Here is a 27541-nt window from a genome sequence, read left to right as displayed (position 1 = left end):
GTACGGCAAGAATCAATACCTGCTGCGTGGCGTCCGCTTCGACCATGTCGAAATGAAACAATCGGATACACGCCGGCTTCACAACGCTAGAGACCCAGGTTTGATTCCAGCCACGGGAAGCAATTATTCATTCACTTCACCCACGATCATTCATCATCAATGTCAGATAACGGTGGCTTTCCTGCTCTGCGTATTGGCGTATGAGGGCATCAGGGACGACACTAAAGCTCAACTTTAATGTACAAGGACCTTATTAGATGGGTAAGGAAACTGCACTACAAACGTACAGAAATGTTTCTACTACATGGTGAGGTAAGTTTTAAAACAGTGTAACGGGTAGTGAAATGCACTTTAATTTCAATAATTACTGCCGTTTTGAAGGACAAAAGGTATTAAAACCATTGTGCGAAAAAGCTGTAAAAGTGTTCTTAAGATGCATAGCATTCGCGGTCTATCACGCGGTGTGATATTTTTAGGCGTGTTGCAAATAGTTTAAAAAGCGTGTAATAGAACAGAATGCTCTTCGAATACAAGCGTAAAAAATTCTTTTTACAATTACGCACCACATTAGCGCCCGTCTTATTTTTTATTATATTTATACAGAGCAAAGGGTGCCCTACTAGCCTTAAGATATAATTACAAAGCGCCAGAGGGTAATTCAGCTAATAACATTTTTTTTATTTACATGCACTCAAAGAATTGAATGGCGCAGGTAACGAGAAATACCATGGCTTTGTGTGACGATTAGTAAATTCATTTTGTGGCGTTGAAGGCTCTTAAGAATACCTGTGCATATAAAAAGGGTGAATCGGGTTAGTTCTTCCAGATTCACTTGATAAACTGGAAGAAAAGTCGTGATGAAAAGCAAGAAAGAAGTTACGAGTGCTGTTTGATATAGTTTTTCCCCTTAGCTCTCTTTTCGGGCTCTCACACAGATGTCCTCCCTCAAAAGATCGTTATAAATATTTTTCCACAAAATATATCCATAAATGATATCCACCAGAAGCAATCCGTAAATGTTATTACGTAAAAGTGATTGTCAAGTTCCCCACTGCAAAACATTCACCCCCGCAGATCACCATCTCGTCTGGAAGTGCCGAAATTTTCAAAGCACGAAACTTTGCTATCAACTGGCTTTGCAACCACCACCTTAACTTACTCCGACAGCTCACCATCGTTGAAATTCAACAATTCGATATTGAGAGCGACTTGAGCCGAGTGCTGGACTACTACGAAGCGGATGACCTCGAAGGAACCTTTTCGAAATAACCTTTTCGAATATCTCAAGACTCCCTTCACGCTGCTGACTACTGAAGATGTCCGATATGCATTTCCTGCTGTCCCTACGTATCTTTTAACGCAGGCAGGCCTAGTGTCTTCCTTTGGTCATTAAACTAAAAAATTGGCTGGCGATTACGATACTTCTTAATCCGATATTTGGGCGCAGCAGCAGTGCGCTGAGGCAGCACTCAATCGTAGGTTCTCTAGACGGCAGCCATAATGTGCCTCTGCGTGGGGGGCGCGAACTGCGTCTCAGGAACGAATCGCGAACTGCGTGTTAGTGAACGCACATCATAGTCACGCGCACGTCACCTTCACGTTTTTGCCCCAGCGTCGCGCCGTAGAGTGCCTCGTGCGGCAACAGCATGCTGCCCCCTCCCCCACCACACACTATCAGAGAGCGCTGGCTCACGCCGACATGGCGAACAGCCCTCCCCTCCTAATTTTGCAACAGTCTCATTCTTTGCTTTTTTTCATGGTTCGCTTTTTCCTTCACTCTTCGCTGTTGCCATCGTTCATTCTATTACGCCGACAACGCGGCTCAGTCCAGAGACCGCCGCCCAAGGGCTGCTCCCTAAAAATGACGCCCTGCTGAAGCAGTAATGTTACTTCAAATAGTTGTATATATTGCCACACTAGAGACATTAATTACCCGCAGGGGCATGCTCGACTATCGGTAATGTTCCAGGGCCACTAAGCGGCTTCAATGATGATTTTTTAAAGAAAGCGGTTTCTTCTTGTTGTTTCGTTACTCCGTGCGCAGCTTACTCATAAGCAGAGCTACTTTTTCTGCGCAACAGCCTCTCTCCTGTGACGATAACATGGCATAGAGTGAACGTGCTGCTAACAGGCGTAGTAAGAACGTTCTATGCAAAGAATTCTACTTTAACAGATGCATGTTCGTTTTGTAGCATTTCATAAACTATTACTGAGCAGGAAGGTTACCCATCCAAGGCTCCAGACGAAGGAGTAATGACGTATCCCTTAGTATTGACTTATGTGTTTCTCCACACTATCTATTTGGCCTTTCTCATAAACACCACATTCCATGTCAACATTTAAACAGTGCACCCGGTAATAATTCTTAACCGCGAACGAACAAAATGAAAGAAGCTCACACCAACGCGTAAGACTTTAAGGTAGCGAAGGTGTACGCAATCTTTACGACCATCACGATGGTTTTAGTCCACGATTCAACAGCCGCTTTGCTTCTTCCTCACTGTAGTTCTGTTGCAGGCTACCGTATTGAGCCTTGAACGCTCCCTTTCCCAGTTTCAATTACGGCTATCACACAATAAAACAGAGCTACTCAGCGTTGACAGCAAAAATGGCACAAATTCAGATCAAAGCATTTCCATCCAGATCGGGGATACGCAGCTTGATTGTCATAACGGCACCATTTGTCTTCTCAGCCTGCCCGTTAGCAGTTGCAATAGCCCCGTAAATGGATCCTTAATCTGAAAACCATTTGGCGCAACCTCTTGCACGCCATCCTCCGCCTATCGAACAAGTTTGGTGGCGCTCGTCAGCAGCCTTGTACAATGCTTGGCCGTGCAATAGCACACGGCCACCTCACTTACGGCTTTTCGGTATATGATCTTCGCCCAGATCACGTAAAGGATCTTCATATATTAAATCGGCACCTTGTCCGTACAATTAATGGTCTTCCTCAATTCTCCTCCATAGACATTCACAAAATTGTACCCCTTCCCCCCCTTGATACCCTGATCGAAGTGACCAAGCTACGTCTTAAGGAACATCTTGAACAGTCCCCCCAAGGCAAGGCTATCGGCTCATGGGACTGTATGAACAGTAAATTCGACCCCACTTGTTACGCATTGTCCCTTCCGCCCTGGGAGCGCCCTGCGATTGGCTTCCCTCGACGTCGCCCTATACCTCGGCGGCAGGTGACAGCACGCGAGTTATACGTTCGCACTATCCAGAACGACAAGATAGAGAACGAAGTCCACATCTTCACGGATGCCGCCGTGCGCGGCAATGAGGCTGCGATTGCATGGACATCTTCGGACGCCCCCTTGCTAAATGATTCCCGGAAGATCTCCAATACATATGGCCTAGCTGAATAAGCTAAACTTATGGGTGTCCTGGGGGCCGTCCATTCCATCCGCGACCATTGTTACTCACTCCTATACCGGAAATTTCGCATTATTACGGATTCTCACGTCGCCCTTAAAGAATTGAACCGAAACTTTTCACGTAATTATACGGCCACGAATATACTACATGCCATCCGAGGCCTTCAACTAGAAGACCTGGACACACGCCTGAGGCACATGGCAACTACGCGGCTCACACCGCCGCTCAGGAAACACTTCACACACCTCCAGTGGTTTCCAGTGCCTTATTGCAGCACCTACCACGACCAGACTGGCAACTTCACCTGCGGAAATTCAAGGCAGGGAGTCTCAAGTGGCTTCAAGATACCACCCCGTTGGGTGTACTGGGCCCGCCCAAGACGCTCACACGCTCGGGGAAGGTGGTAGCTAATAAGATTTACGCTAACACGGCCTTAACCCCTCATGTACTACATAAATGGACCCACGGAGCCAGCTCCCACATCCAACGCTGCCCGTATTGTGACGAGCAGTGCATCCCTAACCTGTACCATTTAATATGGCACTGTGCACACTTCAAGACCGGTCGCGAGCCACTATTGAACCTCGGTTCTCCACCCGGAGATGAAGAAGGGCATCTGGAACGAGCTCGAGAGGACCAATCAGTGCTTGAGAAAGTTATTGAATACGCACTAACTAGTGGTCTCTACAAGTCGGTGTAATAACCTAGACCGATACCGATAAAAAATCGTCGCACCTATCTCTTCACGATTTTTTCGAATTATATGTTGACGGACTTTAAAATGCCATCCACCATTTCAGGTGATTGAACATTGAACAGTGTTCTTTTTTCGATTATTCCCTCCCTTCCTTCATGTCCCTCTCCTTGCCCAAGAGGGCATTCATGCCCCCTCTGATAATAAAAGCATTCCTCCTCATTCCTTACTGCCGCAACGACTTTTACTCAACCTTAGTTGTAATACGTGTGAGCCTTCTTCATATTTTTTCGAAGTTATCATCAGTGTATATTATGTTCGAATGGAATTCGCTATCACGTGTCTTTCTCCCTCCGAGCAAGTTTTGCGTGATTAAGGTGAACGTTGGATTTTTTTTTTGGCCAAACCTGGGCAATCTCAACGAGCGCTCGGGATTTTTTTTTGTTTATTTTTAACGGCCGTGTGGTCGCCGCAATTTCGGCGAAGCACCCAAAGTGTGTATGCTTGGCTTGGCAAACGTGCGGCGGGGACGCTACGCATTTTCTTGTTTTTAACTGCTGGGCATTCGCCGCGAGGCACGCGCTCACGTGCTCGTGATTAGGTGCGCTCGGTATTTTCTTGGTGATTTGAACTGCCGACACAAAGCTTTAAAGATTTGCTAGACATCTTCGATGTTATTAAGCATACTGTGACGCCCCAAAACAATTGCTGTCAGAGGTATGACTGCGAGAGTCAAACTGCAAAAGTCAATATGCTCCTAAATGAAAAATATTCATCTTATACGTGAATTTGGGAGCACATTGAGAATTAATATTGTTCGTACAATATGCCATGAAGACTATTTTTACTAAAGACAATCATTTGTTTTTTTACAAAACAAGCGAAAGATTCTGTTGTAAATGGATGCCTTGTGAATAGGTTTGTCTGTGTCGCAGTAAATACGGGCACCGGGACTTGGAGGTGCGGAGTGGAATGGCCACAGCCTGCGCCATTCTCTTGCTCTCCTTCATCGTGGGCGCAGTGGCGCGAGACCAATTTCTCCTTCTTCGGCGAAAGAGGGACGCCTCAGGAACAGCAGCGCCTCCACATCAGGGGTGAGCTGACACTGTTAAGCTTCATTGTTTAGCGCTGGGGTTGCAGCGTTCGCAATGTACTTTGTTGTTGACGTTCGCCGACTCTGCGGAGCATGAGGCCGCGGGTTCGACTCCCGGCCGTGGCGGCCGCTTTTCTGATGAAAGCGAAAAGAAAAAACACCCGTGTGTACGAGATTTCGGCGCACGTTTAGGATTCCCAGGTGGTCAAAATGAATCCAGGGCCCTCCTCTACGGCGCAAGCCTCATCGCCTGCCTTGCGTCGGGCCGTTAACCCTACAATCAAATCATGCTTGCCGTAGTGTTGTCTTATGTGGCAGTACACTCGCGTAAGTTACGTTCCAAAAACCAAGCTGCGGATTCAGTATACAAGTAACCTGTGGTCGGAACGCGAACTATTACCATGACAGAAAATATAGCAGTTTCGAACTGTTGCAAGCAGAACTTTACTCCCTTATACAAGGCGCCGAAGCCTGCGGCAGCTTTGGAGCCGAATGGAAAGGTATATGATTTCCATACAGGAACAACCCCAACACTTATCGCTGTAATAACTTCGCGACGTTTTCTGAGCACTATTTCATGCGTCTTTAAAAGTGTTTGACTGTTTCAAGCAGTTGAAATGTAAGCGGACGCTTGGCGGAGAAGCGCCTGCGTACGTATACTTGGGGAAATCGACGTGCACTGGCGGTCCAGATTAGCTGTACAAGCACTGGGCGACAGCAGTGAAATAAATTTAGCGTAAAGAATCCCGTAGTTCGACCACTACCCCGCATCTACAAGTGAAAAAAGCCAGCAATGGCACTGCAGTGGCTAGGTGCCTCCATGGAACCGTGGCAACGAGGATGTAATCTGGTTTTTAAAGCGGAGATTTCAACCTCTCCCTGAAGTCATATGTAGTCCAGTGAAAAACCACTGCCGCAGAGCTGACTTTCTCTGATGACGATGATGACTATGGGTGAAGTGTAGACAAATCAAGACGCTTCTCGCGGTCGGAATCGAACACGGGTTCCTCTCGTTATAAATGTGACTTCTGTCGGATTGCGTCATTACGGAAATTTTTTTATTGCACGCCATTGCGGAACGCTGTAAATACTTCGGATTTGTACAGTGGTGAATAGCTGGCCAAAATTTGACCGAAAATGCTCTCTCCTCCAAAGGACGACGATGGTTGAACGCTATGGAGAGCCATGGAATGCCGATATTAGAAAAGCACTATACAGCACAATCGCCGTGTTGAAAACCATCCCTATAAGAAACCGATGTTCGCATATAGAACGCAGTCTTACGTCACACTCTCCGTCAATAGCTTCTGGGTTCGTCTGTGTGGTGTTACACTTGATTGTGGATAGCTTAGCGTTTTTGCTATCGTTGTAGCTTCGACAGAGGAGCACTTGATTTTCACATTTCCTTCGCCTCACTGATATGTGTCTGAACTTCAACTGTTCCTTCAAAAAAGAGTGATGTGTCTTGCGTACAGCGGAAATAAGCATATGGCTTCCGTTCGTCCGCGGTGGTTAACACTGAGCGGCACCATGTTAGCAAGTCTCTTGAATAATACAAAGAAAGAAGTCAGTGGGTTCACGATCCCGCTCTTTCTTCCCGACTTGGGCGTTAAGGTGCGCCTGCAAAACTTCCCATGAAGGTTTTTACTTTTTTTTATGTGCACATGAGCTTTTCGAAACATCGCAAGAATAGAAGAGTATAAGGCATTTGCTCGTCCGAGCCGGTACCTTTTTCATTTTGGGCTTGTACTGTGCGGAAATGTCCTGTAATGTGGCCATTAATAATACTTTCTGGAAAAAACAAGAAGGCGGCCAATAACTGAAAATTGGCTTGCACGCGGTTACGGACGGCCGCAAAGAATACCCAGACCGCAAAAAACCTTTTCAGCGAGTTTAAAGATTCTGTTGGTCATATAAAGGTAATATTTGGCATCGAAACTTTGCGGCCACCTTTGCCTAGGCACTGAAAGCTCCTGTTGACTAAGCTCTACAATGTGGTGGTCGTGGTGGTGGTTGTTGTGTGGAATCAGGCGGGGTTAGCCAGGCTGAATATGCCGGCAATTGCTCCGCTCAAGCTCCTCCTAAATTAGCCAATGGTAGTGTCCTTTCACCACGAGTTCGCCAGTTCCGTCTCCTGAAGGAAGCTTAGGAGAAGTCGCGACACTTCTCTGCGCAGTATCCAATGTCCCCTTGGAAAGACGATCTGGTCCAGAGTGTTGTGTGGGGCTGCCAGCTTTCGATTCGCTGAGAGCATTGCAGTCCGCTAGACATCATGCTCTGGGTAGCACATTACGTAGTGGTGTACATCCCTTATTACTGCACTTGACGAACACACAGGCGATCGCACGAGGCCCACCTTGAATACCCATGCTGTGGTCTTCGCTGAGCCCGTTCGGATGCGGTACCGCAATGTCTTGTTCCCTTTGTGACGCAATTCCCTTTGTGACGCAAGGATGGTGCTAGGGATTTCCCAAGGACTAGAAATGTTCGGCCACTGTTCCCCTGAAGTCGTTCCAGTGATTGGGGGAAACTTTACCAGTCGGTGCTAATTGCAGCGCACGCCGTGCCATCTGATCAGCGGTCTCATTGCCCTTGACGTCAACTTTGGATGGAATCCATTGAAACCGCACATTAAAACCCCTGGCGCTGATTTCTTGCAGAAGCCGTAAGCATGTCTTATTTTTAGGAAAGTTTGCAGGTGCTGTCAACTTTTTATGCTCGCTTGCCTTTGAAGTAAGAAAATCAAGTGGGCGCCGGTTACGCGAAGTAGCTGAAAAGAAAACCGCGTAAACGGGGCATTATGTTTCCAACCTTGAGAGCGTACCATCACCCCGTTCCTAATAAAAATGATGTGCCATGAGGGAGCCCGTCACCTGAAATTATTTGTCGCATTCATGCCACAAAGTCTTTACATTGATTTAGTGAGTAATTTCCACTTATTTAAACAAAGGTGATGACCTTTAGGCAACCTCTAGCCGATCAATGTTACAAGACTGAAGATTATCAAGGACACTGCCTTTCTAACAGATCACAGGATGAGGGAGAAAGAACTGCGATTGGGGTGGGGGCAAAGATTTTCGTGGTGGGGGTGCTTGAAACGAAGGGACTAATCCCACGGCATGTATGGCATTCCAGAAGCGCTGATCCATAGTGACGCTGCGGATCTACGCGGTTCGTAGACTAGATTAAGCTTTCAACGTAGGCCGCTAACGCCTCTGGTACACGGCCGTTTCAAAGGCCTCCTGGGGGACTTCCAGACAATTTTCTAACGAGCGGCCCATTGACTAGCCGCAGACGCCCTGAGTAAGTTTTTAACTTTCAATAAAAGTTACCGTGTAGGGAATCATAATACTGTTATGCAGATATTTATTGCTGTTGAGCCCCTCCTTGTGGGTTTTCTCTGTTTCAAAGTACATGATGGGGCATGCCGGATGTCCCTCCTGGGCAGTGAACTGAAACTCTGAGTAACCTCTACTTTATACCGCCTCCCGCCAGTCATTTTATGTCTCCCCGCCTTTACTTCCATTCTCCACCTTCCAACGATGAGAAGCTCGCCAGAGACTCAGGATGATTTCTTGGTCTTTCCTTTCTTTACTTTAGCTTCTTTTTCTAAAAGCTGCCCTTTCGGTTGACCTGGATTGCATTCGGGCCATTATCAGCAGTGCTAGAGGTTACCGGGGAGAATGTAGCCTGCAAGAGTTTTGGAGATTGATGATTGATAACAAAGGTGAACTTAATCCATCCACAGTGCGATAATTGAGTCAAGGTAGCGGAGTGAGAGTATGAGTTAGATGTGGTTGGGCGAATAGTTTCCGTGTTATTTAGGAAGAAGCCGCCGATGCAACATAAGGAGGTTTTGTATTGGGCCTTGCGTGTTCGAACAGTAGAACTCGGCACCCTCTTGTCACTATTCTTTGCTATGTGATCCATATTTGGGTTTAATCAGGCTGATGTAGAGAGGACCGACTGGATATGTGTTGTCGCAGAAGGAAGTAAATGTCGCGAGAGGTTTTGCGATTGCGGAATCTCAATAGCGTGGCTGTAGGTATTGCGGCCTCCACAAATTCGCACCAGGTGACGTCTTTTTTTAGCTCAACTAGAGCCTACTGCAGCCTTGTCACGAGAACAGCGACCAGGTTGCCGAGATCTATGCAGCTGCTAAAAAATAGCCGGTGGAATCATGGGAAAGAACATGAAAAGACGACAAAAAGCTGCAAGGCACAGAGACGGAGGCGTTTAAAGCGACAAAGAAAAAAATGTTGCGAAGCTTGATTTTAGTCGCGCAAGGCTTGAAGCGTAGCAAAGCTGGAAGATTGCTTTCTATGTCAGCACTGAAGGGCACGCCACCATGCATTGAATTAGTTTTGACATTGTTTATTTACATGTTCCGCCATCGCTTTCCACTGTGGTAGTAGAAGTAATCGTCATATCCATTTATATCATCGTCTTCCTCATGCATAAATGGCGGGCCAGGACTGTTCTGTCCACAGGCGTTCACATTTTATCCCACAGTGGAACGCGTCAGCACGCGCTGGAACCAGCCGTAACCGGATCCCGAACTGGGCGCCTGCAGCGATAGCTGTGTTGTGCTCCCACTTCAAGAGCAGGCGCACGTGAACTGTTTTCGTGGTATTTTTTTAGAGCGCCGCGCGCAAGCCTAGCGACGCCGGGCTCTCCCCGTGCGGCGTGGGATCACGCGCACGGTAAGCGGAGGGAGTAACTATAACCTTGGATTTTATAATTGCGCCACACACAATACGGCCAACAACAACAGTCCCGCTGTTAAAAACGCCCGCATGAAAGGGGCCCAGGGTTACTAGGACTAGATATCTCGTGCATGAAGTGAGCAGGTAGACGTTGAAAGCACGCTCCCCGTCGAACGCCGCTTCAAGACAGCGACGTGCACTACCGTAGTAGACCTGACTGCCAGTGTACACGGCCGAATACACTACAAACCGACCGAAGCGCTTCCTGCCCTAATGCGGGGTCTATAGTTTCTGAAGTAGAACGGACAATTGGGCTAAGTGGTAACTGTTCCTCTTGGTGTTGAAAGCGCTCACAAGGCCGGCACGAAGGTAGCGCCGCGTCGTCTGTTTTTTTTTTTACCTTCGACCCTGTTTTGTGATCTTTTTCAACACCAAGATGTATAGTTTCGGGCTTCTGCCGGTCAGCCGCTGATGAAGCACATACGCTGTCGCTGACTCCTGCAAGTTACCTCTCCTGCGCTGGCTGATACTGGCCGCTGCCACCATCGCCAACCGAGTGCTGACCCCTACACAAAAACATGTGAAACGATTGCTTTTCCTGGCCTTTCTATTCGGCTGTGCCGAGACACTTCACACCGAACAAATGAACAAAACATTTTGGTTACATTAGGGTTAGTCGTTTGCTGTAGTGTTTTGGAAGCACATTGTTGGTTTAATGCGGAAAAATAGCCCACCAGTCCCTCCCTTCTTTGCCAGTTGTACCGTCCCACCCTCTCCGTTTTTAACACTTCTTCAGTTTCTTTCATTGTGCCTGCTCGAATGTCGCAGTGTGGCTCATATTTAATAAACTTGGACAGCTAAGCCAATTCTACTGGTTGGTCTGCAGTTACTGCTATTATATTTTTGTCGTTTTCAAATGCAGCCTTAGTTTACTGAGAGAGCTTGCAAGGTCCTTGTAAAAGTTTTACACCCTCCCACACTCCCTCCCCCTAGCCAGCACCGACGTTGATGAGCACATCCAGGGTGTCATTCAGTGCATCAACGCTTTCTTCTGTCGACTGCGAATCTGTACTGAAGTAGCATTCTGAATTCTCGCCCCACCCCTTTTCGTTTTGATTCCAAGATGAAGTTTGGTTTACAACTTTCTCCTCTTCTCTTTTATCCCAACTTGGCTCCTCAGAATTTTGTGTTCACGGTCCTCGACATATCCTAGCACTTCAGTATTAAGAATTGTCCCTTGATTGGCTGCCATAATCATGTGCATTTTATTTTTTGTTTCTCCAATAAAGCTTTTCAATGTCCATGATATGTTCATTCGTTTGCGAAAAAAAAATATGTTGGCCATTTTCAAAGTATTTCGTACAGAACAGTCAACCAGTGCACCTCCTCGCGTATTGGGGGTACTGCACCCAAAGTTTCAAACTGCATGCTCACCTGCTTGTTTCGTGGACTGGTATGTGGATTGGCATTGGCATCATCCATTACATCGCATATTGAGGTTTCACCACACACGTAATTATAGTTTTTCAGCATCGTCGTTGCAGTTCACGACCCCATCTTCGCAGCACTATGTTGTGGTATAAACCTGTGCTGCCCTTAATTCATATTTTTTGAGCTGGTTGTGAACCATGTTGATGACTTAGTTATTACTGAAAAATCAGATGTGTGACCCCGAACTCGCCTTTTTTCTTCCGCCCTCGAAAGAAGGCGATGTGCTTGTTATTCAACTGTTTAAACCCTTCTCCTGATCATCTGTCCTCATTCAGTTCGAAGATGCCCCAATAATGCACACAAAATTTCCGCAGCATAACAGCTGAGTAGCGTTCACTGCTCCAGCCGTTAGCCGTGCTGTGCTCAAAGTCTAGTTGACTCTTCAGACAACGAGGCTTCTAGCCCAATCCCCTGTAGTGTTGGTCTATTCAGCTTGTTTCCGTGAGGCGTCCTTTTAGGATCAGTAAAGTCGTCCAGGACCTGGGATCAGGTACATTTCTGGCGCGTCGTCAGTTCCTTCTATGGTTTTCTTCGCGGTCGCCTGCGGTCAGTGGTAAGGGTAGCAGTCTAGTTCAATCGTTACAGTCATTCACGTCAGCGTGAGAGGCGGTCAACACTCAATTTTTCAACTCTTGACGTTCATCCTGGTCACGGCACCATTTTGCTGAAGAAGTCAAGGCGCGGATCTCGGGTGGTTGGTGGTTCTTTGTTGGCGGATGGAACTTCTCTTTAATGATGATGATAGCGGAGTAGCTGCTAGCAGACATCTCTTCTTCGTCTGTAATATTTTTAACATAGCTTGATAACATATCTTATGTTCATAATGTTTTTAAGAACTGATAATTGTCGTTTCGAGAGAAAACGAAATTGAAATCAGAAAAGAATTGAAAGTAATGGTAATTGTAGCTACGCAGCATTTTATTGTGTCGGTCAATGCAACATCTAAGTGTAAGTAGCTGTCTTGACAAAGGCGGAGGCGTCCATCGATTTGCACAAACAAATAAAGGTGTTTTGTCTAGCCTTCGCAGAATTGGAAGATGCCTGAAGAACTGACTCATTGATGACGCGCGGCATCTGCTCTTTTGTTGTTGGTTTTGGTTTGGTAATAACGTTTTTCACATTGAAGTTCGCGGCACTTCATCACTAGTTAGTTGACTACGGGGAAGCGCCTGGCAGTGAAGACTTTTTTTTTGTTTTTCTTTTCTGCCCATACAGAGAGCAGCCTGCACCGGTTCTACACGTCAAAGCGGGCGAAGTGGCCTCGTTTACATGTGAAGCTGCTAGCCACGGGCCAATGAGCGTTGAGTGGCGTCACAACGGCAGCCTTGTGGGGCAGGCCGGCTCCTCCGGACACAAAGCGAGGGTATGGCACAAGCCCCCGCAGAGTCCTGCGTCCGAGGCGACGGTGACACGCAGTCGGCTTCTCCTGGACAACGTGTCGGCGCACCACGCGGGAGTATACTCCTGTCACTTCAGCGACGACCACGGAACCCTGACGCAGAGTGCCCAGCTTGCAGTGCATCGTGAGTGGGTCACGACTTGCCTTATCTTCGTGCTTACATGAAGAGCCATTTTGCAGCGTGAGCATGGAAGATCATGTAAAATGCTTTGAAGGAATGTTTCTTGGGCTACTTAAACGTGAAAATTTTGATCTGTGTGTCTGTCTGTGTGTCTGTCTGTCTGTCTGTCGGCCCGTCCACCCGGCCGTCCCTTAGTACAGCCACCGGGCTAAAAGTAAAAAGGAATGTTTGAACTACACGTTTATATAGGCAAAAAGATTTAAACTATACAGCGTGGTACCATACTTCATATTTGTCAACATTGTTAAACAACAAGATTACATTCGGCATATTTGAGACAAAAAACACATACATAACTGGTGTTGGCCATGAGCACCCTTACTGTCGCAAAAATATCAAGATTAGCCCCGGATTTTTTACCTTGGTCCGCAAGATGCCTGCAAGATGCCAGAGGTCACATGGTAGGGGGTTAGCGATGCCTCGTTTTTGTTCGAAGAATAGTGCAACATACTTGCAGAAAACTCATGAAGTCAGCCTGTAAATGAAATTGAATTGGCAGACACGGAGCCTTGGAGGACAAAGTTGAGCAAACTAGGCAAAATACAGCATGTAAAGTGTAAAACTGTTCCGCTCCTTCCGTCGCTATTTGGTAAGGGACCAGAAGCAAAGGACCGTGAGGAGTCCTCTAGGAGCCAGATTCTGAGTCTGCTATGCAGAGAAGGGAGGATTAAGATAACAGGGGCTCTTTTTGTTTTCTTATAGTGACAGAAGTGTGACGGGCACCTTTGCCCACAGTCCCTCAGCAATTTTTAAAACCATGGGCATGACAAAAGCAAGATGTTATTTTGACACCTAAACATTCTTGTCTGCAATTAAGGTGGATGCTGAAATCTCTTTGAACTCTCCGATCAACTGGCGACAAAAGTCGTTTAACGTCTCTGCCATTCAAGATGGGAATGTGGAGTCGTAGCCCTGACCCCTCGAATCGCAGCCTCTGGGAGGTTAAATCAGCTTGTGGCGCCTTCCGAGTAGCAGCAGCAAATATTCTCGGAAAATAGAGCAACAACAAAACTGCATGCAAGCAATAAAAACTTGTTTTCTTTGGTTTATTTGTTGTTTCAAACTGTGCAGCCGGTCCAACTGCCAGTGAGGACAAAAAGGGTGCACCCTGTGATCGGAGGACAATGTGTTCAAACACGAGTTGCCCCTGTGGTCAAGAATCCTGCCGCCAGTGCCCCAATGACACCTCTTCGCTGTCAGATTCTAGCAGCAGTCCATTGCCGAGAAGTGAGTAGAAGCCATACTAATGCTATCTATTGCAGCATACGCGCACGTAAGTGGTGCGATAGACTTCACTGTTTGCTTTTGGCGCCACTGTATCAGAACGCTTTTATTTGCATTTTAATCGCGTAAATATCAACTAATCGGTACGCCTCGCTTGTTGACTGTCAAATTTGGGCTTCAAGAGCGAATGTAAGTCATCTGTCTAGCCAAATCAAGTACGAGGGGAACGTTGTTGGGAGCTATGGTGGCGCCCACGACGGCACGCGATTGCAGCGACAGATTACCCACTAGTATATATTACTATGAAACTTTCAGCCAAGCTTTCCCTGAAGCTTCTGGACAAACTGCCGTGCTCGCTGCGGCAGAATAGTTACGAAGAGAATATCCTTGAAGACGGGGACCCGAGACTGCACGCAAGTACGTGACCGGCCCACCCCGCGAACCATAGATTATGGTAAATGGCTACAAGAGGAGAGAGTTGTCAGCACCAATACTTGTTCGCCGCAGACGCGCGACCGGTGGGGCGAGAGTATTATCATTATAACGTGCACAATACCTCACTTATCACAGTCATCATTGCCGTACAGGTTGGAAATGACACCGAATGCTGCTGCCGGTCTCGTTCTGTAACAGCAAAAAAAAATGAATATGAAGGCATGCGGCGAAAAAAAAAAGCTTCAAATGGGGCACTTTGTGAACTGCTATATCAAGGTACCCGTAGCCATGAAATAGCTTGACCTTTCGGTTCTATTATGCTGTAATCGCGATGGCGACATTGCGAATTTCGTACTCTACTAGATAAACAATGAACAATGCACAATGGAGTTTATTTCAATAAGCTACAAGTACATGATGCCGAAGGCCGGATGCAAACGCTGTCAGAAAGGACGTGCAACTAATGTTAAACTGCTAATCTAAGAAATATTTCCCTTCAGATTACTGCAACAATGCTGCAAGAAAAACCTGCTACATGTGCATAAGAAATATTGAAGAAAACAAGCACAATACGTCAATTTATCAAAGTAGACTTCTCAACGCAGAGCCATTGCATCAGCCGCATGGCAAAGTCTGGTTTCTGTTTGTGAAGAGGCTATTTATATAGGAAAGGAAGTGTTTTTCAGCTTAACGTTCGCATAACGTATGGCTTTAGTAGTCTCAGGCACACATTTTTTAGCACTTGTTGCAAGTCTGAAGTAGCCCTGTTTGGGCAGTCCATAGCCCCGCTTTTGCTGGCTGTGCGTTATAGACTTGTTTTCTAACAGAGCCAGCTAAACTAAAAATTCATACTCTCTATTTGAGTGCTTATATCTTACGTTTATTGCCAATTGTTTTAGATGCATAAATTAGGGCACTCAAGTTTATTATGGTGAAAAGCAAGATATATAAATACCCATCATATGTTCGGTTGTAAATTGAAACGGGCACATGAGGGTAACCTAATTAATCCCGATATATTTGTTATGATGGAGTTCATACTCTTATTTCATGAGATATTGTTGTGAAAAATGCACGAAAACCTGAACAGGATTCGCTCAATTTGAGCTGATAGTGTGTCATTTCATATAAGTTTCCTGCATTCGCTGCTAAACATAGCGGTCGTGTTTCCGAATGTGTGCTGTGTGAGCTCTGGCGTCTCCGCTCTTCTAGTCCGTATAACCTGGGACGTGTTTAGTCAAGTTTTGATTTATTATTTCACTGTTTTAAATCAAACTCATATCGTCCGCCCAAGCATGGATTTCGCTCTAGAGGCCACAGTAACATTGTCACTTATGTATCAAGTATAAAACAAAATGATCGGAAACACCCCCCCCCCCCCTCCCGCATTTTCTGAGATGCCGTAATATCTGAAAGAATACTGTGAAAGAGTTGTCGATATTTACTTTCGCTCTTGGGAATGGTGAAAACACAATACGATTTGTCGTCTGTTCACTAAGAGAAGGCTTGAAATTTAAGGTTAAGCAATGTGCGATAAATATGGTGACACTCAGAATGTAGTGAACGAGGATACCAACCGTTTCGTTACATCCTCCAAATTATTTAAAATCTGTTGCGTTTCTTCGTAGAAACGCAATACGGATGCATCTTCTGAATAAGAGCTTAACTAGAATTAAGATGGAAGCTACGTTTGAGTAATTAAAGAAGTTATTTTATTAATATTTATTGGTTTATTTATTTATCATAAATAATTCATTATGATATAATTTATTCCTACTTCTAGCCTCAACTCTGGAGGCTGTTGTAGGATTGGGGGATACATGAATAATAAGCGTGCTCTTTTTTTACAAATCACAAAAGCAGAAAAAAAGGACCATGGTAAAAACAGCCACACCAGTCAAATAGACTACATATAAACAAGTAGCAATTCAAATGATAACAACGTATATGCATTACATATAATCGAACGATTTAGGGTAAATCGTTAAGGTGAAATAAGCTTCTGCAAAGGAAAGTTTGACATCCACTTAAATGCAGCCATGCGGCTACAAAGAAAAGCTATGCAGCTTTCTCAGAAACTTCGCAGTTGAAGCAAAATTCGTCCTGGTCTAGGATTGGAACCCGGCACCACCGCTTAACCGGAGCAGTCGCTCTACCGACTGAGGTAACCAGAAGGCTAGTCGTGCGTAGCGCGAGAGCGAATTGAACAACAACTCGAAGTGAAGGACTGGCGTTCTATATAGCAACAGATGAAAGTTTCAGCAATACGGAGTACAGAACACATACCAAGGACTATTTAATAAAAAGTTCGACCATTTAGCAGCAAAATTATCAAGGGATGAACTAGTAACAATGCCATTAGGTAGACAATTCCATCCTCTTATCACACGTGGAAAATAAGAGTATTTAAAGGATTCATGGTGGAACCTGTTCTCTATAGGATGTTTGTCGTATTTTGTTCTTGTAGACCTGGAAATAGATGGAGTGATAAATTTCTTACAAGGTATTTTTACGCCGCCATGAATTACTTGAAACGAAAATTTCAGGTGTAACGTTTTGGCGCATATGTAGTTCAGCTCTTCTAAGTGATTCCGTGGGGGAGTCATAACGCTTGTATTTATTGTAGATAAAACGCATGGCCCTCCGATGGACATTTTCTAGTTTAGCAATAAGGTGTTTTGTATCAGGGAACAAGCAGATTATACTATATTCAAGTATCTGTCGTACAAGTGATTTGTAAGCCAGGAAGGGGAGGAGGAATAAATGTTTATTTAGTGCCCTAACAGCAGCGCTGGTGCTGCTGTTAGGGCACCCGCCCGGTGACCGGCGTCCCTAGTCCGGGTTGCCCTGGCCTTGGCTGGCAGTCCAGGCCCTCTTAACCTTTATGCGCTGGGTCCCAGGGCCTCGTCTTTTCAGGCAGGCTACCCGCTGATTCTAAGAGGGCGAATGTTTCGGGGGTAGGCCTGTGGTTTGTCCGCACTGCCATACTAGGTAGTATAGCGTTCCGGGCAAGGGCAAAAATTACAGGTGGCCGGGTATATGGTGGGGTAGATCGCCTGAAGAAGGGTGCGATGGGGATAGGAGTTTGTATTCTTCTCAGGCTAGTGGCTTCTTGTCTCGATAACTGTAGATGTGGAGCCGGGAATGTTCTTCTGCTTTGGCGATAGTGGGTCTTCATATTTGACGAGAGGTTCTGTTTCGGGAGCAGCAGGCGATGTTTGTCCCTCGTAGATAATGGCCCGGCGTACGTGCGCGAGGGCAGCGGCATGGGCCGCCCGATTACCAGCGAGAAACGTGTGTCCGGGTACCCAGACGATTTCTATTTCGGGTGGCTGACCCTTGGTTTTGAGGATTCGGAGGGCTGTTTTCGAGATGCGTCCCAGTAGATAGCTGCGGCACGCTGCTTGCGAATCCGTAAGCACTGTGATTGCGTCCTCACTAGTCGTGGCGGCTAGGGCAATAGCCACTTCCTCTACGGTTTCCGTATGTGTTGTACGGACGGTGAGGCAGGTCATTTCTTGCCCTCTTGAATTGGTGACGCATACCGTGTGGGCAGGCCGCTGAAGATAAGGAGATGCTTCAGTGTACCTTGTGGTCGGGCTTCGCCCATACTTTATGTCCATGACCCTGGTTCGTGCGATTCGGCTGGCTTGATTGGAAATTGGGTGCATGTGGCGTGGTAGTGGCGTTACACTGATGTACTGTCGAATACGTAGGGGAATCCCAACCTTTTGGTCTCGTATTGGCGGCGTCGTATAGTTCGATCTCCTTAGGGTCACTCGTGCTGTTGGCGTTAATTTGAGGAGTTCTATTTGAAAGGTAGGAAGGGCTTCCTCTATCTCTTAAAAGGTATTATGCAATCCAAGTTGAAGCAATCTCTTTGCCGATGTCTAGGATGGCAATCCTATGGCAGTCGTATAGGCTTGGCGGATAAAGATATTCAATCTTGCCTTCTCATTCTTTTTGAGAGCCAAGTACGGTGCACCGTTGGCCATCCGGCTGACTAGTATTGCCTGCACCATGCGCAAGGTGCCTGACTCTTGCAATCGAAATCAGCGATTTGATACTCGGTGTATTAAGTGAACCAATTGACTGAACGTCTTTGTAGTGGAGCTATGGCGTGGAGGGCTGATCCATTTTGGGGGATTGTAAGTCCCAAAATGCGCAGATGGGATACCTTTGGGACCGGTTTGCCTGCTGTGTGTAGCTCCAGATCCGGGATGCACCGCTTCTTTTGTTGAGCCATCTCACTACTCAGAGCAAGAAGTGCTTACCTTTCTGGTGCGCATTTTTGACCTCTAGCCCGCAGATAAAGATGCGCCTCTTCTATGGCTGTTGGCATAGCGTCTTGCTGCTCACCTATGGATCCTGCGGTGGTTCAGAGGGTGAGGTCGTCTGCGTACAGTGCGTGCCGGAGATGAGGGATGTCTTCCAGAAGAGAAGGAAGGTCCTTCATCGCTATGTTGAAAAGAAGCGGCGATATTACACATCCTTGAGGGGTGGCCCTGGGTGTTGTCCTGAATGTCGTCGAGCGAAGGTTACCGATTCCTATAGTTGCTGTGCGTCCAGTTAGAAAGTCTGTGACGTATTTGTACATTCGTTGCCCACAGTTGAGAGAAATTAGTCCATGAAGGAAGGCTTGATGGCTGATGTTATCGAAGGTGCCCTTGATGTCCAATGTCAGGATGCACCGCTTGTGTATATTCGAAAGCCGGCCAATGATCTCTTCTTTCAACTGCAAAAGGATGTCTTGTGCGGACAAGTGGGATCGGAACCCATACTTGGTGCTGGGGAAGGGTCCATTATCTTCAATATAGGGGGAGAGGCGATTTCGTACCATTTGTTCTAGCACCTTCGAAACACAAGAAGTGAGGGAAATAGGTCGCAGATTAGCAGGGGTTAGCGTTTTTCCAGGTTTGGGTATCAAGGTAATATTTGCATGCTTCCAGTGAGGAGGGATATTGCCGGTTGTCCAATGTTCATTTAATGTAGTCGCGAAGGGTCTCTAACGCTACGGCATCCAGGTTTCGAAGTAACTTGTTTGGAATCCTACCTTTTCCCGGGCGTAGTATTTCTCGTTAAACCTCGTACCGCTGCTTCAATTTCCGCTAGGGTGGAAGGGCTGTCTATTTCAGGGTTGGGAGCACCGGTGTATGGCTGTAGAGGGGACGGGGCCATGCTAGTTACGCCTTGCCACGGCTTTTTGATTTCCTCGAGATGTTCTACCGTGCCATCGTAGTTGTGCATAAGACGTTTTCGTTGATGGGCTGTGGCTGATTTGCTTTGCGTAGTACCCCATTAGGCATCGAAGGAGATGCCACGTGCGTCAGGTGCCGAGTGTGCCTTCCAGTATCGTGCAGAAATCAGACCAATTTTCTTGACTAAGTTTACATGCGTAGTCTGCTGCTTCCTGCGTTAGTCGAGCTATTCCGTGCCGTAATTTTCGATTCGTTCTTCGAATTTTCTATCGTTTTATTAGCCCTCGTCGGGCGGGCCTGCCAAAGGTGCAGTAGGTGGGCATCTACGGCTGGACAATCCTGGGCAAGCGCCAGTTCTTTAGTTTACTTTTTTCCAGCTTCTAACATTTCTTCTGTCCACTTTCAATGTCATCAATGGGGTTCGTTGGAGCTGTTTCTCGGACTTTTCGCCAGTCAGTGACGCGGGCAGTTCCTATTCTCTGTTGTGGGGTTTTGTGATGCGGAAGTTGCAGTTGAATAACATAATGGTCATTGCCAAGTGTTTCTTCTAGGCATTTCCAGATGATATGTTAGAGCAAGGTCAAGGAAAGTGCCTCTGGAGACACTGTTCCCTATTCTCGAAGGAGTGTCGGTTGCATTGCATAAATCATGCGGCAGATTGTTGTTCCGGATGGCGTCATGGAGTTGCTGGCCCTTTTTGTTCTTACGCTGATAGACCCAGGTGGTGTGATGGCCATTCAAAGCCCCAACAATAATCAAGGCGTGTCCTTTCGTGCGTTGCTTCGCGATTTTAAAGACGCGATCGATGTCTCCGAGCGATGATGATGGCTTGCTGCAAATGTTGAGAATAAACTGGCTGGTCTGCGCCTTGATGTTCGGAATTAGCGCAACAAATGTGTAGTCCACTGTAGTGGCCAGGGTGTGCGCCTGCGCTGTTTCACTTGCACGGACTAGGGTTGCTGTCTTAAAATTTGTATCTGCAGAGTACGTGTTGTATCCCAGCAGCATTACTTTTTCGGTGCCTGTTTCTTGGAGTGCGATTACTGTGGCCGTATGTAGTGATGAAAAATGAGATAAGGAATTTCGCTTGCTTCGATGCGATCGGCAGTTCCACTGCCAAATCACTGTTGGTTTTATAGGGGAGCTTTTAGAGTTTCCCGCTTTCACATGGTTCGAAATCATCATCGGATGGTGTTGTGCTAGTCGGGTTGCTGGGGTCTGAGTTCTTTTGTTTCGTACGATTCTTCATCCTCACAATTTTATTAGCTTCCTGTCTTTGTTGTATAGCAGTTAAGCGACTTTTCATTTGTTGTCCAATGTCTCGGATACGTTTTTCTAGCCTTCCGATATCCGGCGGTGTGCGTGGCATGTAAGGTTGCGGCATTACTGCTGAAGCAGGCGTAACTTGTGCAACACTCTCTGTAATTTTGTATCAGGTGAGGCCAAGTTCTCTTATAACTGCGCTAAAATTGTATTAAAATTGTTTCAAGCCCTTTTAAAATAATAAGTACCACCGAATGTGGGCGCTAATCCTGCATTAAGGTATTTTTCTCTTACACAGCGTCGCATAAAATAGAGAAATGCCAAAGCGACTACATTGCTGTACAGCGCCCAAAACATGCGTTCTCGCGTTCCGCCTTTGTGTGGTGTGTGGTACTATCTCCGTGCATTCTCTCGTGCAGTGCTTTGTTTCGCATCCTCCCGGATGTTTTTTTGGCGATAATGTTTGCGGAGTAATCTCCGCAAAACTTTCATCCAGTTGCTACTTTCTTTTTTACTACCTTTATATTCAATTATCAAACTTGGGCTTGCTGTGATTGCTCTACCACACTGATGTGCAACTCCAGAGTGTCACCAAAGTGTTTTTTCAATATGGTTTTTGACTTCGGCTCTGAAATATATTAAGAAAGTTCAGCTTCTCAAGAACAAGATTAAAATACCAGTAGATTCATGGCGGCCTGAAGTTGAAAAAATGTTGCTGCAAAGAAAATAAAGAAAAATAAAATAGCAGATTTACCGTCGGATCGGGAGAAAGGCACGAGCATCTCGGCCCTTTATATCGCAGTGTTGAAGCTCAGACCCATGAGGGTGCCTTGCTCTTGAAGTCAGCTGAAGAACGCGGCGTGAAAAGCATTAGACTGAGCCACTACATGACACCTACGCAACACTTAATAATAGTTGGCAGCTGGAATATCCCGCACGCCGCTGTCACATCAGGCCGACCGTGCTTAGCACTCGAAGTATCACTAATAAAGTTTGTAGGATGTAGCAGTAGCGATGGCTTCCTGCCACTCTTTTTGTTCCACATCTACACCGAATTTCGTCGTCGTCATTGCAATTCCTTTCTAATTCGCGCAGCACAGTGGCGGGGCACTTATTTTACAACGCGTACAAACTGCCGTCCTTTGGGCGCTTGACGGGCGCTTCGGATAAAGGCTTTTGGAGTATCGGCACTCTTGCATTGTTATGTGCCGCCAGGATTTTCATTGGTCGGTCGGCAGCACGTGGTATTTGTTTACATATGGGCGCAGCCATTTTGTTTCTTGGCGCCACTCCACCTACTCTCCCTCTGCTGCGCGGACGCTAGAGCGGCCGGTCACACTCCGCCCATCACAACCGGTGGCGGTTTCGTTGGGAAAGATCGCAACCCTGCAAGCCAGAAACAAAGTGCCCCCCAAAGGCTTCCGGGTGCACGAACTGGCAACACTCTTAAGCGTACCTTATTTAGTGACGCTAGGTGAAGGCAGGTGCCGAGCCGCACTTGGGCTTAACGTCTCCCTAGCAATGTTCGTACGTAGAAGTGTGAAGGAAGCGCCATTGGAGGCTTGCGATGTTCCAGTCTTTCTTTTCGTCGTTCGATCGAAAGGTTTTGCCGGTAGGCCCCATCTACGCTCTCGGATTAATAAACCAAGGTAATTAATGCGTACCTATTCTACAGCACTTCTGATAAATAGACGATAATCTTCAGCCTAATTTTTGAGGCCGATTTCCCACAGATATTTTTCGAAGAACATTTTCCTGCAGCATGAACTATTCACTACGGTTACACTTTAAAGTGTCCTACCTCACGTGGTACATCGGGAGACCCCGTTATACACAGTAATGATATATTTTTATGGTAAGTTCGGCGACGTACTATCAAAGTCTTCAGATTTTCGGTAACGTCGCTGACAATTACAGGTCTTGCCTTAATGGTTGTTCTAATTACGGGCTGAATATGCCAGAAAAAATTACATTCAACTAATAAAGTACACCGAAACCTGGGTAATTTTTCCATATCGCTGGAGAGATGAGACGGGCTGTGTTGGTAAGCCTGAAGGCATTGGTTCGATCGCGGCTGCAACTGCCTACAGAGGGAAAAACAAAAACACCCTGTGTAGAGACTTGCGCGCGTAGCAATGGTACACAGGGAGCCTTACAGGAGTAGTGAGACGAAATATCAAAGCATAAATAAGTATGTAAACTTCTCCCTTTTCATCAGAACTTATCTCCCAGCGAGTTTCAGCAGTGACCGTTCAGTATAACGTATTTCAAATCCATTTGAACCTTTGCCCGTGCGAGAAAGCTTAGAGCGAGCCGACATGACATCATCTGCTTCTTTTCTTGCCTTAAACTGCCGACGCCGGGTCTCCCGTGCCGTAGCCGACGCGCCGGCTGCGGCTGGCGTGCGCTGCTACGCCCTGTATGACGTCACGGTTTTGGGACTGAGGTCATGCTGCCCGGGAGCGTGGGGATGGTCAAAGCCTCGATCTATCGGCCCGTCTGGGCGCGAGCGTGCGCTCGCTCGCGCGCGCGTACATACCGGGAGCGGTGCGACAAAAATGGTGACGTTGCGTGAACCCTCCTGTCATGGCGGCCGCTCAGCGTTCGTTTTGTCGAACGCTGCGTCTAAAGGTACGTCGGGCGTACCCGCAGCATTTCTTAAAGATACGTCGGACGTACCCGCAAGATTTCTTAAAGATACGTCGGACGTACCCGCAAGATTTTTTAAAGATACTTCGGACGTATCCGCGAAACTTTTTAAGTGCGAATGCACTTTATAAGCGACCCCAAACCTTCCACCGCCGGCGGCGGCGTCCGCAGTCCTCCTCTCCCTAGCAACGGCGTGGAGCGGAGAGGAGCGTCGGTAGCAACGGCGGGGTGATGTCACTTCACCACGTGACCGCGCTCGCTCCGCCTCCTCGCCGTGGCTGCGCGGGTGCGCGCCGCTCCCCGCACCCCTCCTCGCGCCGTGACGTCATGGTATGACGTCACAGCGCGCCTCCTCTCCCCAGCAGCTGCCGCGCGCCTCTCTCTCCACCGTGACGTCCACTCTCTCCTCTCCCCCTCGTTCGGCTGCAGCTGCCGTGCGCCGCTGTCCCTCTCCCCTTGCGCTCGCCTCCTCTCTCAGCCACCTGGCTCGGCGCGCTCGGCGCGGCGTACCCCCCTATATATGCAGCGATAAACTGCCAGACCTCCGTGGGTCGGCTCGCGCGCGCTCACGGGCGAATGCCAACGGATTTTAACTTTACTCCCCCTCATAGCATCACCCCGTGCATTCGCACTTAACCATGTTCACCCTCGGGGAAATGCTTGGGAGTTTTTTGAGTACCTCGGTGTATTCGGTTTCACTCGGGCCAAACATGCAGCGTATGTTCAGCGTTTTCTCGCGTCGACGTCCCGTCGCCAGAAATGCATGGCGACGCGAGCTGAAACTCGAGCGACGCCGATGTCTACGCTCGCCTGATATCGGCGTCGACGCAGCGCGAGAGAGCATCGAAAAGCGAGCGGCAGCGTCCGTCTTCGCGTTGTTTGGGGTCGTTCCTTTCAGCACAAAACAATCAATTTCTTTTTAACGTACGGTAATCGGTTGCCTTGAGACAAATTGCAAGCTATTTCTGTTCGCAAGCGCTCATCCATTTGTGGCTTGTTCGGCTTTCATCGGGGAGGTCGGGGATCTGCGATTTGGAAGTGTGTTTTCTTTTGTTGGAAGTCTGTTTTCTTCTGTTTTGGCTTCTGTTTTGGAAGTCCGTGGTTCGAATCCTAGCAAAGATGATATTTGTTTTTTGCGGCAAGGGTTTGATCAGTTTTTTTTCAGGGTACAGACAGTGTACCAGAGTACCCTGTCTTTCAACCTACGAATGACGTTCGACGGTAACCTCAGGATCACGGCAGCGCTGAAATTTGTTTTGCTTACAATTTGAATTCATGAACGTGCAGTCGGTACGCAACATGAAGGTTAAATCAAGTAGCAACTAAAGCAGTTGTGCGAGATGCGTCTTCGTTTATCATTCTATCTTATTTTGTTCTGATTTGACCGTGATGGCTCGAGATACATTTCGCAGCATTTCAATATTTGCCCGCTAACATACTTAGCAATAAATAAAGACGCCAAGTGATTTTTTTTGCTAAAGTTAAAGTCTTGATAATTTCAGTTCAAGAAGCGACAATAACTGCTCATAAACGACTTCAACAGGATGGCATACGTGTCCAGCAACGCCCGCCGACGCAGCGACTGGCGCGCGACTTCGCCGGTCTCCTGCGGGCCCGCGCGTTGACGCCGAACGACGCCGACGCTTGCGCGACGCGTGATTTCGCGTCCATGTGGTTAGGGCTTAAACAGAAACTTAGAATGATACTCGCGTCGCACATGATTTTGTTTCCCTCTTGCGAGAACCCGTAGTGGTCCGCATTCGATCTCTGACCTCAGTGAAGGCTCTAACCGTCCCTTCAAATAAGGTCCAACTAGAGAACACGAGGAAAAAAAATACATTCTGCGTCAGGTTAGGCATCGTTAGATTCTTGGTTTATATACAGCAAACGCGTGATGGTTTTGCCGCCGGTGGTTCGAGATAACCACGCTAGTTTCGAGCAACGCCGCTTTCGAGCCAGTCTGTGCCCTGTACGTCCGACGTATCTTTAAAAATCTTGCGGGTACGTTTGACGTATCTTTAAGAAATTTTGCGGGTACGTCAGACGTATCTTTAAGAAATATTGCGGGTGCGTCCGACGTATTTTTAAGAAATATTGCGGGTACGTCCGACGTATCTTTAAGAAATTTTGCGGGCACGTCCGACGTACCTTGATACACAGCGTTTGTCGAAACCGAAACTTACACGAAAAACCGACGCCATAAATTATTGTTTACACTGCGATCCAATGCGCCATTCTATGATTACTTGGCTAATAGGCGCGCATATCAGCGAAAAAAAAAAGATAAAACGAAAATTTCGTGTCAGTATTTCTTTAACTATTCACTTGCCCTCAGTGCGGTTCGCCCAAAAGCCTAGGCGTAGCTTTGGGTCATGACACAACAAAAGTTGAAGTTTCAAAAATACCTTCTGGAGGAGAAAGTGAATCTAAAGAATAGGAAAGTGAAAGGGGTGGCAGAGTCACAAGGCAAAAGCCAGTGCTTGTGCCGCATAATAAAATGTCCTCTCGCTTTAGACCTCATTGTGCAGCTATTCTCGCTGCCTGTATTGTTAACGTTGCCGTTCTTCTTACCCGCGCTCCTTTTGCACAATTTCAGGCCACACCCGTCTGGCAATCATACTAGCCTGGACATCCGGCGCAGTGGCTGTCTTGCTGGCCGCGGGGGCAGTTCTTGCGGCACGAAGAATACGTAGGTAAGAATTCCACAAGCTCGCAATATCCACAGCCAGTTCATTGGTAAGCTCCTTGACTTAGTTGGGAAAATACATCTCAAGCTGCTACTTCGCCGTTCTATGTGGCACAGCACTTAACACGAAAGTTTCTGAAGGGAACACAAATCCCGTGCTCTGTATACTTCACACAAGAAATGAGGCGCCTTACCGTTCCTACCGTAGCGCCTTCAACACTCGTAGCACTAGAATGTACAGCGCTTTACCTGCAATACACTTCGTCTGAAAGGGCGAACCACGGTTTCCCACATTATAGGGCTGTGCTAGTTATTTGTGACAACATTGCGAGGCTGTTTCTAAGATGCTTTCTGTGAAGGGGGGCGGGGGGGGGGACAGTATTTTGTGAAGGAATGTTAGCATTTTTCGCTAAACGATATCTGAAGGGATGGTGAAAATTAGGTTCCTTTTTTATCAGTTGTTCAGAGGTCGCTCCAAAGAAGCATCGTAGCAGGGCAATGAAGGATGACTCGATGAAAATGTAATCTACATAAAATATACGGCATCGCGAGAAAAGAACGGCAAAAAGGAGAGCATTTTAGCTTCGTTCCCTTGATTTTACCGCTGTTGTCTTTCGCGTAGTTCAGGTCTACCAGTTGCGGTGGCTCGCTGATGGCACCGCTGTGGACACGGTCGCTATTCCGTGGGAGAGTGTTCTATTTGTACACATGAAATTCGAAAATGTCAGTTTTCGGGGACGGTGGAGCAAGTCGAAAAAAATATACAGCAATTTTTCCCTATACCTATTGTTTCTGAGGTGTTTCAAGGCCAGCGCGCATTAACGGAAATTTGCCATTCTTATGCGCAATTTTTCCACTTCGGAAGTAACTGCGCAAGACTGAGGCCGTTTTATGTTTAGTGCCTATTTGCCGAAGTAACCAAGGTAACCGAGGTAACCACGATTATAGGGTTCGCGATTCACAAAAATTGGAACGAAATTTGCGCGGAATCTCTGCCAAAGATGCTATTCAGTTCCTTCCCGCGTCCACAAACTCGTATATTCGGCGTATTTCTTACATGCGGAGATTTGCTAGGCGACACCGCAACCCCCTACAACACTAAACATTATGATTTTGTGACACCCACAATATGCTGATAGTGTCG

General features: G+C 47.0%; 1 protein-coding gene across 1 annotated transcript in view; it reads left to right on the top strand.

Annotated features, from left to right (window-relative positions):
• The window catches only part of LOC144168909 (uncharacterized), a 59592-nt gene that overhangs the window by 8802 nt on the left and 23249 nt on the right, over positions 1 to 27541 (top strand). Inside the window, exons 2-5 of the mRNA XM_077697906.1 lie at positions 5008 to 5166; positions 12578 to 12885; positions 14014 to 14169; positions 26308 to 26404. Coding sequence (XP_077554032.1) covers positions 5045 to 5166; positions 12578 to 12885; positions 14014 to 14169; positions 26308 to 26404 — 683 coding nt within the window. The 5' untranslated portion in view covers positions 5008 to 5044. The remainder of the gene's footprint in view (positions 1 to 5007; positions 5167 to 12577; positions 12886 to 14013; positions 14170 to 26307; positions 26405 to 27541) is intronic.

Source organism: Haemaphysalis longicornis, unplaced genomic scaffold (genome assembly GCF_048455015.1).
Source record: "Haemaphysalis longicornis isolate Haplotype H1 unplaced genomic scaffold, Haemaphysalis longicornis Haplotype H1 scaffold_2, whole genome shotgun sequence".
Lineage (NCBI taxonomy): Eukaryota > Metazoa > Arthropoda > Arachnida > Ixodida > Ixodidae > Haemaphysalis > Haemaphysalis longicornis.
This window is presented reverse-complemented; position numbering and strand designations above follow the sequence as displayed.